Source organism: Barbatula barbatula (assembly GCF_947034865.1).
Source record: "Barbatula barbatula genome assembly, chromosome: 24".
Lineage (NCBI taxonomy): Eukaryota > Metazoa > Chordata > Actinopteri > Cypriniformes > Nemacheilidae > Barbatula > Barbatula barbatula.
The window spans coordinates 3,881,690-3,899,361 of record NC_136787.1 but is presented as its reverse complement, the minus strand read 5'-3'; the positions used below and the strand labels follow the sequence as shown (position 1 = coordinate 3,899,361).

General features: G+C 37.5%; 1 protein-coding gene across 1 annotated transcript; it reads left to right on the top strand.

The window, feature by feature from the left end:
• Window positions 1-1,968: 1,968 nt before the first annotated feature.
• On the top strand, window positions 1,969-15,185 carry grin3a (glutamate receptor, ionotropic, N-methyl-D-aspartate 3A; the record flags this gene model as incomplete). The annotated part of the gene is made up of 9 exons (XM_079449489.1): window positions 1,969-2,679; window positions 6,507-7,108; window positions 9,961-11,011; window positions 11,119-11,264; window positions 12,291-12,406; window positions 12,502-12,653; window positions 12,755-12,919; window positions 13,058-13,128; window positions 14,849-15,185. The coding sequence occupies 9 exons, from the start codon at window positions 1,969-1,971 to the stop codon at window positions 15,183-15,185; spliced, it is 3,351 nt and encodes a 1,116-aa protein (XP_079305615.1).
• Window positions 15,186-17,672: the final 2,487 nt, after the last annotated feature.

The window sequence follows — 17,672 nt, the reverse complement described above, 5'->3', positions numbered from 1 at the left end:
GCACATCGAGAAAATATTCTGAAAAATGAATCTGATCATTTTGGTTTCACAAATGTTTTGTTCTTAAAATATGGACAAACACAACCATTGGTTTAAATTAACCAATATTCGACCCAACGGTTCATTTAAAGTCAATAGATGGATCTAACCTAACTATGGATTAAAACCACCCAGCTTTTTTAGAGTTTTGAATTGGCTATTATTTGCCACAGAAAACACACTGTAGTCTGCACAAGTTTCTTTCCTGCAGGTGTTTCTTTCCTCTATTGGTTTGTGCTGTATTTTTACCATTTTTGTGTGCATTTTGAGAGTGAAAACCACATAAACTGATCATGTGGGCATCCAGATTTGGCCAGGTTTTACCAGCCGACAGATTGATTTGCATTGACATCACAAGCAAAGTATATGAAAAACGTTTTCAGTAATCTCTGTTTTACTATTCTAACCATGCACAATGTAGATTTTTTCTGACCCTTCATCTACGAGCCAGATTTGGAATGTGATTTACCCTCCCTGAGAACCCCTGCTATGCTGTATAGACAGGTCAAAATGATATTTCTTAAGTCCTACATTAAGAATCACCAGAGCATTACAGGCTGATGATGCAGCCAGTCAAGCCTGGTGCTTAGGTCAGCTCTTATAATGAGGTTTGATAGGTGTGCAACGAAAACATGAGATTTATCGCTCTGGCTTGTCAATTGACGGTCAACGGGTCAATATTGAAAGCCCACCTCTCTCACGATGAAGGTCTACAATCTAAGTTTAATGCCCTCTGTATGGCAGATTTCATGCTAGAGTAACTATAGAGATGTTGTCTATTCATTGCACACTTGTTTTTCAGGTCAGTAAAAGTGATTTGTAGACAAACTGATTTGCTTATCCTCGCTTAAACTAAATGTTTTCATCTACATTACAAGTGACGTCTTGTTTCTTACCACACTGTCGACATTACTCACCAGACATTGTAAGGCGGCACTGTTGTGTGCAAATCTTCCCTGGAACCAATTTTATAGAGTTAAAGAACAGTTCACCTAAAGGTGCAATTGTTCCCTTTTAAGAGCTTCATTTGTATAAAATTGGACAGATTTTTTTATAAAACATCGTTTAGTCAGATAAAGAGGTTTATTGCAGTATATGAAGTACAGTATATGACAATGTTTTATGAAGTAGATCTGGGATGGCATAAGGGTGAGTACATTATGCAAGAAATGGGCTGTCGTTTATGATTCAACTTTAGTACTTTAACTGCATTTTTTAATTCTTAAAACATATAGCAATACAAAAGAAAACTAAGTCGCCATACATTGTATCCTTTTCGACTGGACATGACAGCAGCCGGTTTCATTGCGGTATTGACAGGGTTAAACCCATGAAGCACAGTCTGTATTAATCTGCACTATTCCAGGGACAGTCTGGGAGTTTACCGCATTGCATTACATTTCCAAACTAGAATATTTGGCAACCGTTTATTGGCAAATTTCTTTTGTAAAGCACTTTACGCGTAAATGATCTCCATCGCAATTTTGTTTTTAAATACAGGATAGAGAACAGATATAAATGAAAAAATTTCTAATTTTCAGACTTCGGTTTCATTGATATGGAGAACATGATATGAAACAGGTATGGCTAAAGAACATGGAGTCTTCTGTGTTTCACAATAACTTCGCGCTGAGTAGCTAATTGTTTGGAGACGTCGTGTTTATTTTGCTTACATCTTAAATTATTTAACACTGCAAATATTGTGCCCGTAAACGCGTTTGTCATGAGAGGCAAGTGTTTTGAGTCGCGTTGGACGTGTGCACTGCTGGCGATCGGTCGGAAGCCTGTTGGAGAGGAGCGCAACTTTGCTGCGTCTAGGACATTTACCGGCGATCCATCATTTATCCAACGCTGTGCAGGAACCGCCAGGCGAACAGGTGGACGCGGTTCACATCGTTTCCAAACCTCATCCGAGGTTTTTTTGGAGTAATGACGGACTCTTGGATGCGGTGTGCGCTGGGGTGGTTGGTGTGGCTCTGTTTATTTGCGCCGAGCGCTTTGATGATGTTCTTTGTGGTTCCAGCATCTCTAGCACACCCACAACCATGCCAGATTCTTAAGAGAATCGGACATACGGTGAGAGTAGGGGCTCTGCACCTTCAACCTCGAGTATTTAGGCACAATCCCCTCTGGGATAAAGAAATGGACTGGGGCACAGGTAGAGAAACTGGAGAGGAGTGGGACATCGTTATCCAAAGTGGAATTGACCACGAATGGAGGGGCATCAGGACCAAAAGCTCAGAAAATAACCCCCACACGACCTCAAAAAGTAAAACAATCCTCAAACAAGTGGATACCGAGACTGTGTTCTTACCTCGAGACTCTGTTATATTCGCTATGGAGACCCTTAATAGAGTGATGGGGCTTTTACCTTACAACCTGACCCTTGAGATAGTCATGGCTGTTGAAGCAGGACTTGGAGAATTACCTGCTTTTTCATTTTCCTCTTCATCTCCTGCCAGTGCAGATCCTGTGTCGTTCCTGCAAAGCGTTTGCCACACTGTCATCGTGCAAGGAGTTTCTGCCATCGTTGCGTTTCCACAAAACAGGAATGAACTGGTGAAGTTGGAATTTATTTCGTCCACGCTACAGATACCAGTCATCAGTGTCGTGCAGAAGAAGTTCAAACGCCAGAGTCAGGTCTGCCTGTTTCCTAAATATCATTTTATGCATGCTTTAAAAATAGTGGTATAGTGTAGCAACATAAATGCAGGTATATTCTGCCTTATAGCCTATACTGTGTCAATATTTTTAGCACTACCTTCAAGTGGACACATGTTGATATGTTTGGGATTCTTTCAGAGACAAGAAAAATGGACCAGAAGAATCCTCACACATTCTTCCATACTAAATTAATGTATCAAGACTGGCAGACATAAAAAAAGGGGGGCAGGCATGTCAATTGAAAATACAGGCTGGTATGAATTAATTGTCAGACAGAAAATAAATACTGCTGATAAAATTCACAGTCTGTAACAAAGTGAATAGTGAAACAAGGACTGGGTATATTTCAATCAAATGATTATGTTAGGAATCAGTAGTTCGATTTTCTTTAAAGCTGGATATTTTCATTTGATTCTCTTTCTACAAGGGCAGGTGGTTTTAAGCGTAGTGAAAATTTGTGAATTGAAATTGAACTTTTTAAATTTCAAATGATCTATACATACTGTATATTTTCAAATGATGAGGTGAAATGTGGGACATACACAAAAATGTTCATAATTCCTTAAGAAAACATTAACTTCGAGTGAACCTGTCGGTTGCAAAAATTGGTTTTACATGCTAATCAAAGCTAAAAAATTGTCGTTTAAGAGCCTTGGACTAAAATATATTAAGTGATCTAGAAATGGTTGTTTTGTGGCATTTAACTCTTTTTTAAGGGTTTATTAGTGCCATTTAAAAATGTAAAGGTTCAAAAAATGTTCTGCCCATTCTTTAAAGGGGGCTTTCATAATCCAGCACATACTCATGCCTGTATCTAAACCTGAAGGTTTTTTATGTCGGACTTGGACTGTTGTCTGCAGTAATGCAAAACATCACAGAGCACATTACATTACATCACTTGCTTAATTTGCATACCCGAATGAACATCAATTGTAATGCTGGTGACACACAATACTGGTTTTGAAGGCCCCTGAAAGCCAAGCTTATCCTTTGTGATCTTTAGAAGTTAGCACCATCTTCTGGTCAGGTTTTTGTTTAGCCTATTGCATCCATGACATTGTTAGTTGGATTTCTTGTGATCTCAAAGTCTGTGTCTGTTGTGTATGCAAATAGCAATTTATTTTCTGTTGTTGTTATAGAACATTAAAACACAGCCATCCCAAAACTCTCTCACGTATCTGGAAGTTAAAGGTTTTTGTCTAAATCTTACCATTCACTATGTTTATTATTCTTAAAATTAATAAGTAAAATAAAAATACATAAAGTCATTGTATTGCATAACATGATATAACTGGGTGGACCCATCAGCCAGCAAACCTATTAACAGGGAAAAGCTTGCATACAGAAAACAGCACGAATTACAAAGATTAGAAAAATGAATTTGACGTTCACAGTTTGCGTGCATGATGGAGTAATAAGTCATTTACAAAGACATGAGGAGCTAAATCCTCATGTCTTTGTGATCCCCAAGGTTTTGCAAAAAACTTGAGGTTCAACATCAAAATAGCTCTTGAGATATTTAATTTATTGTCATTTTAAATTAATTTCTTCCAAAGCTGACATAAACAAAAGGACCAACATGTAGGTGCTGCTGATTTAGGTTCAATAATTAAATTAGGTAAACCTTAAGGAACCTGTCAACCACATTTCACCCCAAAATCAATAGAATAAACAGAAGTTGGCTATTAATTATGATTTCAACGGTTTCGATACTTTCATCACTGAGTCACCTTCACGCCATTCTAAACCCATACGACTTTCTTCTGCAAAACACAAAAAAAGATATTTTAAGAAACGCTGGTAACCATCTATATACATTGGACTCCATTGACTGCCGCAGTAGACACAAAACCATTGAGACATTTCTTAAAATGTCTCCGTATTCTATAGAAGAAAGAAGACATGCTGGTTTTAACATTAGAGGGAATAAACTATGACAGAATTTTATGTTTTGGCTGAACTATATTTCTTTACAGTCTATAGAACTAATAATAATAATATTGCACCGTGGTCTATTCGATACATACGATGCAAAGGGTTTGTTTTGCATATTTTAATAGCAATAACAATAATCAAAATCTTTGTTTAACAGTATTTTACTGAAATAGAGTACAAAACACAGCTTTACATTAATGGGAATCCCCTCTGAGAATAGTGGGAATTTTATATTTTTTATTCACATCAAATAAAGAAAGACAAATATATAGTTTAGACTTAGTTGGTCAGTGAACATTAATGTGGCTGGATTCAAGGTTGTGATATAGGCAAGACAAATGGGAAGTCTATCAAGGCCCTCGAAACAGCTGGGGCATATCAAATTATCTATCTTTAGCCATTCATCTTCAAAGCTGCTGGAAATGCACAATAATTGTATCCCTCCAGTGCTTTAATATGACACAGCAGTAAGCTCTGGCTCCATTCCAGCTAACAAATCATTCAATGGCAGGGACTCCCTCGGGAAACAAAACATTTCAGAAGATGTAGAAAAACTAAAAGTGTCTCTTCTTCATACTCATTAGGGCTTCGTATTGCCCTCCTGCTGTTTGGGTCATTTCAATTCCATGACAACTTCTTCAGAATGTGCTGTAAGGGATTGTTTGGACATATTAAAAGAAATCCCTGGAAATCAATTATGATTAGCTTGCTGTATGCCGTCACTTAAAAGCAGCCCCCCGGGGGAAATAAAACAGCAACGCTAAACATTTCATCTTGCACTCTCTGTTAACAGCTTGCGTTACTTAGCAGGACAGTAATGGGTGTTTTGTATAATTACATAATCGGATCGCTAGACTTTATGTTATAAAAGTTTATAAATGTCAAATGTATAAATGTCAAATGTGTGTGTGTGTGTGTGTGTGTGTGTGTGTGTGTGTGTGTGTGTGTGCTTGTGTACATGCGTGCATGTGTGTGTGTGTGTGTGTGTGTGTGTGTGTGTGTGTGTGTGTGTGTGTGTGTGTGTGTGTGTGTGCTGAGCTTTAATGAATCATTAAAGTCATGCTATTGTTTGTCATCTGAGTATCAGGAAACACAAACAATATAATTATTGTCAGGTCCATTGAGCTGCATGACAAACATTTCTGGAAAAAAATGATTTAAAAAAAATGAATAATTGTGTGCATTTTACCAAGTAAATGACTTCATTTACTAAATTATTATTATTATTTCAAAGCTAATGAAGAAGCAAATTAAATTCTGTTCTATTTTGACAATTTTTATAAGATTCATTCAAATCTTTAGAAAACTGCTTTTGAAATTCTAGATGATATTAATGAATATGGTTGTCAGTCTAGTATTTGAGTCCCTAATATGGATTTTGATATTTACATCCGTCACTATAGTTATAGGCGTCACATGCAAATAGAATACACACTTGGTACATGATGTTCGGTTGCTCATTCACATAGACCATATTCCAACTGTTGTTGGTCTCAGTGTTTTGTATAGTGTTTAATGGTGCTTACGCATATACATTTGCATTAATCTTTGTTCTACTGTAGATGCATGTTGATTATTCTTACTGGGAAAGTAAATTTCCATTTAAGACCTTTTGGACAGCCATTTATCATTTTCTGAAAATCCTTACTTCCTTTTATGATGTGCTCTCGTCTGAGAACATTTGCACAAGATTGTTGAGTAAAGCCAGGTGTCTCATTTTTACATTTTTGTGTACTGTAAATACAAGATGATCATGGTTTCTGAGAAGTAAATCTGTTGGATCTAAAACGCTTGTCTTGCCTCTGTTTGGCAGACAGGACGGAACACTCGTAGTTCTGTAATGATTTCCTCTTATTTCTTTTCCACAGAACTCACTCCATTTCCAGATGGTCATGCGAAACCCGCAAACTCCTGAAGTAGAGCTCATCTTCTCCCTTCTGTCCATGAATAACTGGTATGACGTCAGTTTGGTGATGTGTCAACAGCTGAACATTTCCGACTTTGTCTTTTTGCTCCACAACAACTCCAAATTTCATCTGGGCACTGTTATTAAGATTTCCACCAACATCAGCTCCAAAATCGACTTTCCGACTTATCTGCAAGGTCAACTGCAGTCAATAAAGGAATCAACTTCTACAGTAGTGACCTTTGGATGTGACATACGGGATATACGCAAAATCTTTGCTACCGTTGCAAAGTTTGGTCGAATAATTCCCGATTATCACTGGGTTATAGGTGACTCTCAAAATGTGGAGGAGTTGACAACAGAGGAACTGCCAATGGGTCTACTTGCACATGGCCGTATGAGTGAGCCCTCACTGGATCATTATGTCCAGGATGCTTTGGAGTTTGTGGCGAGAGCGGTGGGGTCTGCTGCCACTGTGTCTCCAGAGCTGGCACTGATACCCGGGATCACAAACTGTCTGGTGATTGAGGCTAAAAATCTAACATCAGGAAAATTTCTCTCCAGGTATGGCTAAAGCATGCTTATGTTGAAAACAGGCTTGTTTGCTTTCGGGTACAGTGTTCTGGGTGGTTACAGGACAGTACTGATGCATACTGGCCTTCAAAGAGCAAAAGTCTTGATGATATTCTCTAGGTGTGTCTCAGGTTTCTCTCTCTCTCTTGATATTTTTTGGAATCGTTTCGCCTAAAAGTCCACTGTTAATGTCTGGTCACTTTAATTTATAGTCAATCACGTATCTCAATACCACAAACACATTTTAATACTTAGGATAAGTTGTTCATTCATCAATCTATCTTTAAAGAAAGATTTCACCCAAATATGAAAATTCTGTCATCATTTACTCACTCTGAGGTTGTTCCGAACCTGTAAACATTTCTTTGTTCTGCTGAACACAAAGGAAGATATTTGGAAGAATGTCCGTAACCAAACAGATCTCATCCCCTGATTGTTCAGTTTCATGAAGCAATGCTAATTTTAGGTTTTTAAAGCAACACTTTGAATACCAGAATTTATATTTATTTAAAAAGGTTTTGTAAAACAGTGGTAGGCCTAGCTAGTCCTGAAAATAAGACAATTATAACACCGCACAGTGTTTCAAAGACCTGAAACTGGAATAATAAAAACCTGGAACTGAAACTGGAATAACAAAATTGGCAAAAGACCTGCATATAACTTTTATGCATTTCTCGAAGACATTTAGCTAAGTGGTTTGCTCTTACAGCAAGACGTTTCTTAGTTGGAGTCCAATCTGAGCCATCAGTATTTTTGTGTGAAGTGCATGTTATCCCTGTGTCTGGGTAGTCTGGTTTCCCAGTCCAAGACATGAAGGTAGCAGTAAATTGTGAAAAATAGTAAGATCTTCCATTCTCTACACATGAGGAGCATTATTTGAGGTGTGTGTAGAGTTTTCTATGTTAGTTACTTATGAGTTACCATATCAGTTCAATATCAGTTTTATTATGGTTGGGAAGTTGCTGTCTGTGTAGACAAGATTTTGGAAGAAAGAATCTTTAGTGGCGTGATCTTGAGCCACAGAAATGCTGTAATGTCTGCATATTTCACAATATCAACCTGAAAAAGGTTTTTATTTGACTAATCATGGTTATTGTTGTTTTCATTATTGGTTTGTGTTGATATTAATATATATATATTAATTCTCTGTTGGTCACACATGCTTACAGGCATTTCTGGACAACCGCATTTGCATGTGTATCAATTGAAGTCAACAGAACACAAAGTCTAGACTAGAGATTGAGAGAGAGAGAGAGAGAGAGAGAGAGAGAGAGAGAGAGAGAGAGAGAGAGGAGAGAGAGAGAGAGAGAGAGAGAGAGAGAGAGAGAGAGAGAGAGAGAGAGAGAGAGAGAGAGAGAGAGAGAGAGAGAGAGAGAGAGAGAGAGAGAGAGAGAGAGAGAGAGAGAGAGATCTGTGATCACTTTGAAAAGACATGACATTAGCCTAGTGGCATAGATGCTCAGAGACAGCATATCAAGAGCATTTTCCGGAACCTCTGCAGTGTCAGGAAACTACACAAGTTCAATTCATACTGCTGCAGGGCTTCAATTTCAAATGCCCAGCTCTCCCATCACTGATTTAACAGGGTTACCGTTACCTCCAACACTTCACTTTCACAGAGTAAGAACATTTCAAGGCTAAATTGTTATTTTTGCAAGTCAGTGTAGTTTTCCACTGCAAATTATGGTAGAGCTTAACCATTTGGCCATGGCGCTTAATTGTAAAGCATGAGCATGATACTTGCGATGCTTCTCGCTTCTGCAATGTGAACATTTCTCAAAATGAAATATTGTGTGCAAAATAATCAGTGTTGGAATTTTTCAAGTGGCAAACTAATAAGTAAAGAATAAAAACTCTCATAAAAACTGCTACATTATTTTGTCCCAATACAGTATATTGCAACCTGCTGGGGAAATCTTTTACGTAACTACTAAAGCTACACCATTTAAAAGCACCAACTGAGACACTGGAAAATCTGACCTCTGGGAAGGATCTCTGATTACAAAGCAGAACAATAATAGCTGTTGATGTCATAGATATATAGTACGTAAACCACTGCATTGCAGCATTTCCCGCTAAATCGTCTGTGAATATCACCGCCATTTTGGAAAGGGCAAGACTGCCCTATAAGCACACTGACATTGACATTAAATGTATGCATTTATCAGACGATTGTATCCAAAGCAACCCACAGCACAAACCGAAAACATTTGATTTCATAATACAATGCTCCACCAATTTGGGTAAAGGAGCAAACAAATATAACGGGTAGTTGAGGGTTTCAAAAATGGATAAAAAAAAACTAATATTTTTTACTTTAATCTAATCCGTATTAATGTATGACAAGCTTGAATTTTCACATCTTACTATCGAGTTATTAATGGCTGAGACTGAATGTTTACGTATTCACATTATAAACCCTTAAAATCAGTCAAGAAGTGTAAATTGTTACATCCTTTTTATGCAGAAACCCTTTTGCAGCTGCCCTTTTGAATTGTACTGTATATGTTCACAAGGCAGTTTTACGCTACCCAATATGGCAGATTTGTTCACGTATTGTAGAGAAGGGCCAAAGCAGTCAATGCAGTGACTATATACTGTATATTTATAGTTGTTACACATTTATGGGGAGATGCACTCTTCTTTCTTCAGTGTAACTGTGGTGTCTGCGGTGTAGCCTACACCTCAAATTCAACATAAAAGCAAAAATTATAATTTAGCCAATTAGGCTACTATTTTGGATGATATTATTTTCCCCACCTGAGTGCAATTGAAAAGGCAAAAGTTTTTTGTGATAATTTTGACAAAGACCATTTATTTGAATGTTTTTTTTTCATTCTTAGATTCATGGCTCACACGTCATTTGATGGCCTGAGTGGCTACATTAACGTTCCAGAGGAATCTACCATTCTCTCTGAAAGCCATCATTTTATATGGAATCTACAGCAGGACCCAATTGGAAAGCCCATGTGGACTCGTCTTGGCAGCTGGAAGCAAAGCAAAGTGGTCATGGATTATGGAGTTTGGCCAAATAAGAGACAGTCTCAACAAGGGGCAGACTGGCGGCAATCCTCTCGCCAACACTTACGTGTAGTCACCTTGGTAGAGCACCCATTTGTCTTTACTCGTGATGTTGATGAGGATGGTTTGTGTCCCGCCGGCCAGTTGTGCCTTGACCCCTTAACAAATGATACAGCATTGTTGGAAAGTCTTTTTCAGCGTTTGCAAGGTGCCAATGACACGGTTCCCATGGAGTTAAAAAAATGTTGCTATGGTTATTGCATTGATCTACTGGAAAAGCTGGCAGAGGACATGGAGTTTGACTTTGACCTATACATTGTGGGTGATGGGAAATATGGGGCTTACAAGAACGGTCGCTGGACAGGTCTGGTTGGGGAACTCATGAGTGGGGTGGCACACCTGGCTGTCACTTCTTTCAGTATCAACTCGGCACGCAGTCAGGTCATCGACTTTACCAGCCCCTTCTTCTCTACCAGTCTGGGAATCCTTGTCAGGACTAGAGATACAGCGGCACCTATTGGTGCCTTCATGTGGCCCCTACACTGGAGTATGTGGTTAGGAATATTTGTATCTTTACATGTTACAGCTGTGTTTCTTACCTTGTACGAGTGGAAAAGCCCTTTCGGCATGACCCCAAGGGGTAGGAACAGGGACAGAGTCTTCTCTTTTTCCTCAGCGTTAAACGTTTGCTACGCAATCTTGTTTGGCAGGACAGCTGCTATTAAGCCGCCTAAATGTTGGACTGGCAGATTCCTCATGAATCTCTGGGCCATATTTTGTATGTTCTGCTTGTCTACCTACACAGCTAATCTTGCAGCTGTAATGGTTGGTGAGAAAACTTATGAGCAGCTCTCGGGTATACATGATCCCAAGGTAAGAATACTTTTCAAATTACTTCAAAATGATTGGCAAGCATATCATTTCTGAATGGAAGAAAATGTGTTTCCTGGTTGATAGTAATGGTTCTCTCACTATTCAAGCTTCATCATCCATCACAAGGGTTCCGCTTTGGGACTGTTCGCGAAAGCAGCGCTGAGGATTACGTGAAAAAAAGCTTTCCGGAGATGCATGAGTACATGAGGCGATATAATGCCCCTACAACCCCTGATGGAATAGACCACCTTAAGTATGTCGTAATTGTTATTGACATTGATGACAGAAGCAGTGTTTTACTGGATATCCTCTACCATGTCCTACAAATTCTAAGTCATGTGGTCTCACTCTGCAAGAAGAGGAATGTATACAATTGTTTGCCTTGTATACTTGGCAAACTGTCAAAACACTTATGCTTACAGCTGTTGTCTCAAGGTTGAGTTGTGGATTAGTATTTCTGCTAAGACATTTTTTCCGGCAGCTACATTTTTGTTTTAACTTCATTATATATACAGCTGCAAGAAAATAATCAGCACGAATTCTTACAGGACGTAAAAAGCGAAAATAAGCTGTTGTTCCTTGAAAGATTAAGAGTTATACAGTAATTTACATGAGGTGTAAAGGCTTGAGGTACAAATATTATTTTAGTTTGTGCATCTTTCGATATACATATATATTCTTTATACAGTTAATATAATAAAATTTTTCAGGAAATACAATGACTTAAACAACTTTTAGAAAATAGCAAGAGTTTCAAATAGCATGGCATGAGTGTGTGACATTCAGTAAGTGTCCACATAAGTACATGTGGTATGTGTTTTCATCCATATCCTCCGTGGCAAGCTTGCAACATCTCTTTTTACGTGTTACTACCTCTGGGACCTGATTTGATGTAGTCAAATCCAAATCATACCATATATTTCAGAAATACTTTGGGTGTTTATAAATCCTTCAAGCAGGGCAAATTGAATTAAGTTCAGGAAAAGCTGATGAAATTTGCTATTTTTTCTTCCTGCAAAGGTCATGCAGGTCTCTCTTTTCAAATCAAACCAGCACATGTTTATGCAAGATAGCACATTTGATGAATTCCACAGGATAAACAAGGATGTACATGAACATAGTTTTAGTTTCCTCTTAGTTTAGGGTGTATTGTGAATATTTGGAATAATGTAAACAAAACATTATGCATATACAAAAGAGCCTTATGAATGCATCAAATATGTGTGTTGTTATACAATAACACATTGTGTGTGTTGTTAAGTGCTTTATGCTATTTCAGGGATGATCCTCAGAAGCTAGATGCTTTCATAATGGACAAAGCTCTTTTAGACTATGAAGTATCTATTGATGCAGACTGCAAGATGCTGACTGTGGGAAAGCCATTTGCAATTGAAGGCAAGTTAATGAATGTTACAGATTTGAAGAACTAAAAAACACGCAAATGCTATATAAATATCTTTCTATAATAATATATGACTTTCTATCAACAGGATATGGTATTGGGCTCAAACAGAATTCTCCTCTTACTTCAAATATTTCTGAGTTGGTCAGTCAGTATAAATCAGATGGATTCATGGACTTGCTACATGATAAATGGTACAAGGTGGTCCCCTGTGGTAAAAGAAGCTTTGTTGTGACAGAGGTAGGCCCTTATGACAAGATGAGAATAACTAAGTCTATACTTCTTATGATCAGCTCTCTCTAATGTCATTGTCTTCTGCTGTCTTTTGTTGTAATACATAGACTTTACAGATGGGGATAAAGCACTTCTCAGGGTTATTTGTCATGCTATGCATTGGGGTCGCCCTTTCCCTCCTTACCACGCTCGGGGAACACATCATCCACCGTTGGGTGATACCCAGGATGCTGAAATCTTCACAGCATAAATATTGTCTCCACACTAGTCAAGTGAGTGGATTTGTTCTATGATGCCTTTATTAGCCATAATCAATTTAATTTTGGCGACATCAAAAAACACTGTGCTAATGATTCACTTTGTAATTCACGGTTAAATTTTATAACACCTAATTTAATTTGTCCTGTCAGAGATTACATCGAGCACTTAACCCGACTTTCAAAGAAGACAAAGTGCAGACCGTTGCAAAAGAAGAAAAAAGGTAAACTGCTCTCATACTTGACAAGTGGATGAGAGACAAGATCTCTCAACAATGCCTTTTTGTGTAAAATTTTAAATACTTCATATACCAAATATTCATTTTGTAATATTTAAAGGTCTCCTATTTTGCAAATCCGTCTTTTAAAACATATATAGTGTATAATGTTGCTTTCTGGGTTTAAAGAAACATCTACAAAGTTACAAAACTCTTTGAAAGGGAGGTATTCTATTTAATAGCCATGTCGGGCTGCTTTTGAGAAGACGATGAGCTGCTGCAGTAGTGTTTTGTTACCACGCTTGACTGAGCTACATGGTCTCACTTTTTAACCACAGTCTCTGTTTACTGCTGTTAGCTTTGGTGCTAAAGATTCAGCTCCGCACATTCTAAAAGATAACTGACAGTCACCAATTCCAGCCATGACATCTGCTGTGTAAGCTGTTCTGTGTAATACGCTGATATAGTGTAAAACGTGTAAAAATAAGTGTAAAAACACTTCTACCTTTGAAGTCCTGCTTGCAAATGTCTCCTGGTCCATCTGCTTGTTTCATTTCGGAATCTCAACTGACGCTTATGTTATTACTGTGTTTATGTGTCCGGTCTAACGTGAAACCATTCCGTGGCCTGTCCCTTGCCATAGTAGATGGGGGCATTGCGTCCTCATCACAAAAAAATTGACACATACACATGCACACTTTCACGGTAAGGGGCGAGACATTTCTGGACTGGGCGGTTCACCAATCGCAACACACTGGGCTAGCTATCAGTCCATAACGTATTTCGGAGGGAGGGGCTTCATTGAGCAATGAACAAAACGGAGCGTTTCTAGGAGGCAAAGCACAGCGGTGAACAATAAAGGTACACAACCAGGAACACGAAAACAGGCAAAATAGGAGACCTTTAACAAATCATAATGATTGGCAACATGTATGTGATAAAACAGGAGGGCCCAATTTCCGGGAGCTGGATTGGGCACCCCTTTAATAAAATATAGTAAATGAAAAATATATTTCATACCTATCAATTCCATACCTGAATGCTATTATTTTCTTTAGTTAAACACAAAAGGAGAATTTCAGCAGAATCTGTATGTACTGTCCAATAATGATGCCCCGAAGGCATATTTGTACATTATTTGCATTTAATGCCCCTTTAGGTTAGACTTAACCATCGAAATACGATATGTATCGTAAGAAATGGACAAAACACTCTTCAAGGCAATATGCATATCAGGGTTGCATTAAAAAAAACATGTAAAAACAGAATATAGGAAATAAATGCCTAAAAAATGTGCAATGTTTATGCACTGTATTTCAGAAATTCCTATAGTGAGACAGTAGTATTGTAGTGAAGAAATAGAACAATTGAATTATTCACTGAACACCCCATCTGAAGTCAAACACTGTATACTGCCTGTGCCCCGGAATGAATGTCATATTTGATTTAAAAACTGCAGGGGATTTTCGAGAGAATAACGACTTTTAGCCTTTATGTCAAGATATGTCTTCTGGTGATGTTTATTGGTGCATTCTAGAATTTGACGGACAGCTAATAACCGCTGCCGTATGAATGATTCTTCAAAACACCTTTTGTCTTTAACGAGAAAAGTAGCATACATATTTAAAATAACATGAAAGTTATTAATGACACAATGTTTACTTGGTTTACTATATCTTTAAGTGTAACTATGTATTTACATAGTATTTTTTCCGTCTTTATCTAGCTGCAATGTTGAAAACGACCAGCAAATGCCATGGAACTCTTTGGGAACATCGAATTGCAATCGTCGGAAACTGTCCAATCAAGAGGGGCAACAAAATGATCTGGAATGTTCACAGTGCAAGGAGCTCCTGACACAACAAGAGGATAGACAACTTCCATTACAAACCACCTCCAATGGGAGAACAGACCTTCTTGGCCTGGGTCTAAACCCAATAGTACAGGAACTTACAGACCTGGAAACACAAATCCAGCTCATCAAAAAGCAACTGCAGCTTGCCATAAAGAAGAAAAAAGAGCTGGAGCAGTATAAAAAAACTAAGACTTCAATGGAGCCCTAGAATTTTGAGAAATCTTTATATGGCTGGAGTTTTATGGGTCGCCATGTTCAAAGACTTGGACCTACATGGTTGATTATTTCAATTGGGGTTCCTAAGGGAGGAAGGCTCTTTTTTGTAGCCTTTTTTATTTCGATTCCTTATTGAACTGAGCTTGAGAAATGACAGAGGGAAAAAGGAAGTCAAATCAAATGGAGCGGATATAGGCAGTGTGTATTTCTGTATTCCCAGATGTTTCATTCTGAGGATACCCTGTTTTTACGGTACAACGTGAACAACGCAGTGTATCTGCCTAAAGTGAAGACATTTTATCGGTCAAAGTGACTTTTATTTAGAGTGTCAAAGAGTGATGTACGATAGTGTCTCCTGCATATTGAGCTGAGAACAGCTATAAGAAAAGGGTAGACTGTTGTCTCTAGGGTTGTAATGTGAACGTCTTAACCTTGAACAAGAGAAAAAAAGAAGAAATCTCAGATTTAAAAATCCCTTACACAAAGAAGCTGGAAAAACTGTAGGTATACACAAATTCTATGAATACACTCTGAGAATGAAATGGAAAATGTATATTGTTGTGTTATCTGGCTACTGAAGCATGTATAGTTGGCTAAGAATGATTGGGAACCAACATCTATCAGAATTTTTGTATGTGTTCTGGTTTCTTTGCTTTTATAATAATTTCAGTTTAAAGACAATAAATGCATCTTTACTATTTTGTACTCGTTGTCATTGATAAAGGAAATGTGCGAACATTCAGTAGCAAATTGAATCCCTATTGGCAATTACCACTTTAACTTTGTGTATATAACTAGTCAAAGTTGGGATACACACATATGATGTTTTTAAGTAAAACTGCCCATTTATGAATAGCAGTCTAGTTATTAAAACTATAGTATTCCATTAATACACAGAATGTGCAAAAACTAAATCCTTATTTTAGCTTATTCAAAATTGCCACAATTTTTTAAATGAATGACTGACGATATACACCGCTGTGTTTCTGAAGGCTGAGGTTAGACTGAGATTGATGTTTAACAAAACGCATTACATAGAAACATAGACATAACACAGTCAGTAGAATTATTTTACCTTGATTCCTCATTGCCACTCTTTTCTTCGTCCTTTTCATCCTTTGTTGCAAATATCCAAGTTTTTGTTTTTTCTAAAATACTTTTCTGAATCTCTACAACACGACACTCCAGTGTATTCTCACATCTTACTGTTTTTTAGTGTTCTTTCGTGTCTAACCTCTTTGAAGCAAAATAAACAGGAAAATATCCTCATGTCGAAGTGGTGGCTAAGGACCAATGGTAGATCAAAAGTGAGGAGTTCAACATGGTTTGCTAAAGCGAACAACTTCGTATTGGCAAGATTTCGTTTGAAATGATGCCACACCAGTTCATTTTTTGATTTCAAGTATGTACATTGTGGTCCTTAATGGAACTTATTTTAATAATTTAAATTCCCATATATTATTAGATTTTCCTTCATCTGATTAAACTCATTTATGTGAACAGTTTAATTCAAACTATTGTGGAGGTTTAATCATTGGTCTATAATCATGTAACCTTTGATCATTTGAATTGTACATGTGTGTCCTTACTTCCACCTTGCTGTGTTTTTGTTAACGCAAGCGTGGGGCTTTTACTTTAGTTTGAACATTTCGTGCAACTGTGTTTTGTATCATTATATTTCATTTAGATTCAACTTTTGTTTGATTGAAAGCAAAGGTACTGACATTCTGCTGTAGAATTCATTGGTCCATTAATGGCTATATGTCATTTAAACCCTGAAGCAGAAATACAACCCAACCCTATTATTCTTCAATTTCTTGCACAGCTGGCCTGAGGTTATGCTGCTGGTGTGCAGTCATTTGCGTTGCCCAAATGGTACATGTGGTACAAAAAAGTCAAGGTAAAAAAATCAAATAGAAACTTTTATCTGTTATGAGCTTTTTGGTATTTGAATAAAGTTCTGTTGTGAAGCCGGTGTTTTAGTTTTATACAGCTGCAGGTCAAAACCTGTATTGATCCTTAGTGAATGAGCTCAGTGGTTTACACACTTTTTCCATCAATAACCTTGATTGTTTAACCGTTTACTCAATGTTGTTAAATGCAGAGTCTGTAGCCTGTTGGTGTTGTTATAAGTAAGTTGACAATCAGATCACGTTTAAGGAGCCGTTCAACTAGATAATTCCCAAGAGAAACTTTTTAGATAATTAGCAACTGTGTCAGATAGTATGGCAACCATACACTGCAAAAATAATTTCATAAAAAACAGAAATATACCGTAAAATATTTTTTCTCCGTAAAATTACAGGGTATATTAAAAGTTTTTCCTGTTTTCTTGTAAATTTGCGATCTTTTTCTGTAATTTGTATTTTTTTATATTTAAAAAATAAATTGAAATGAAATCCTGTGTACAGGTCCCTTGTACAGTCAACATCTGTTATAATCTGTTATATCCATATATAAAAAGGAATGCAGGGATGCA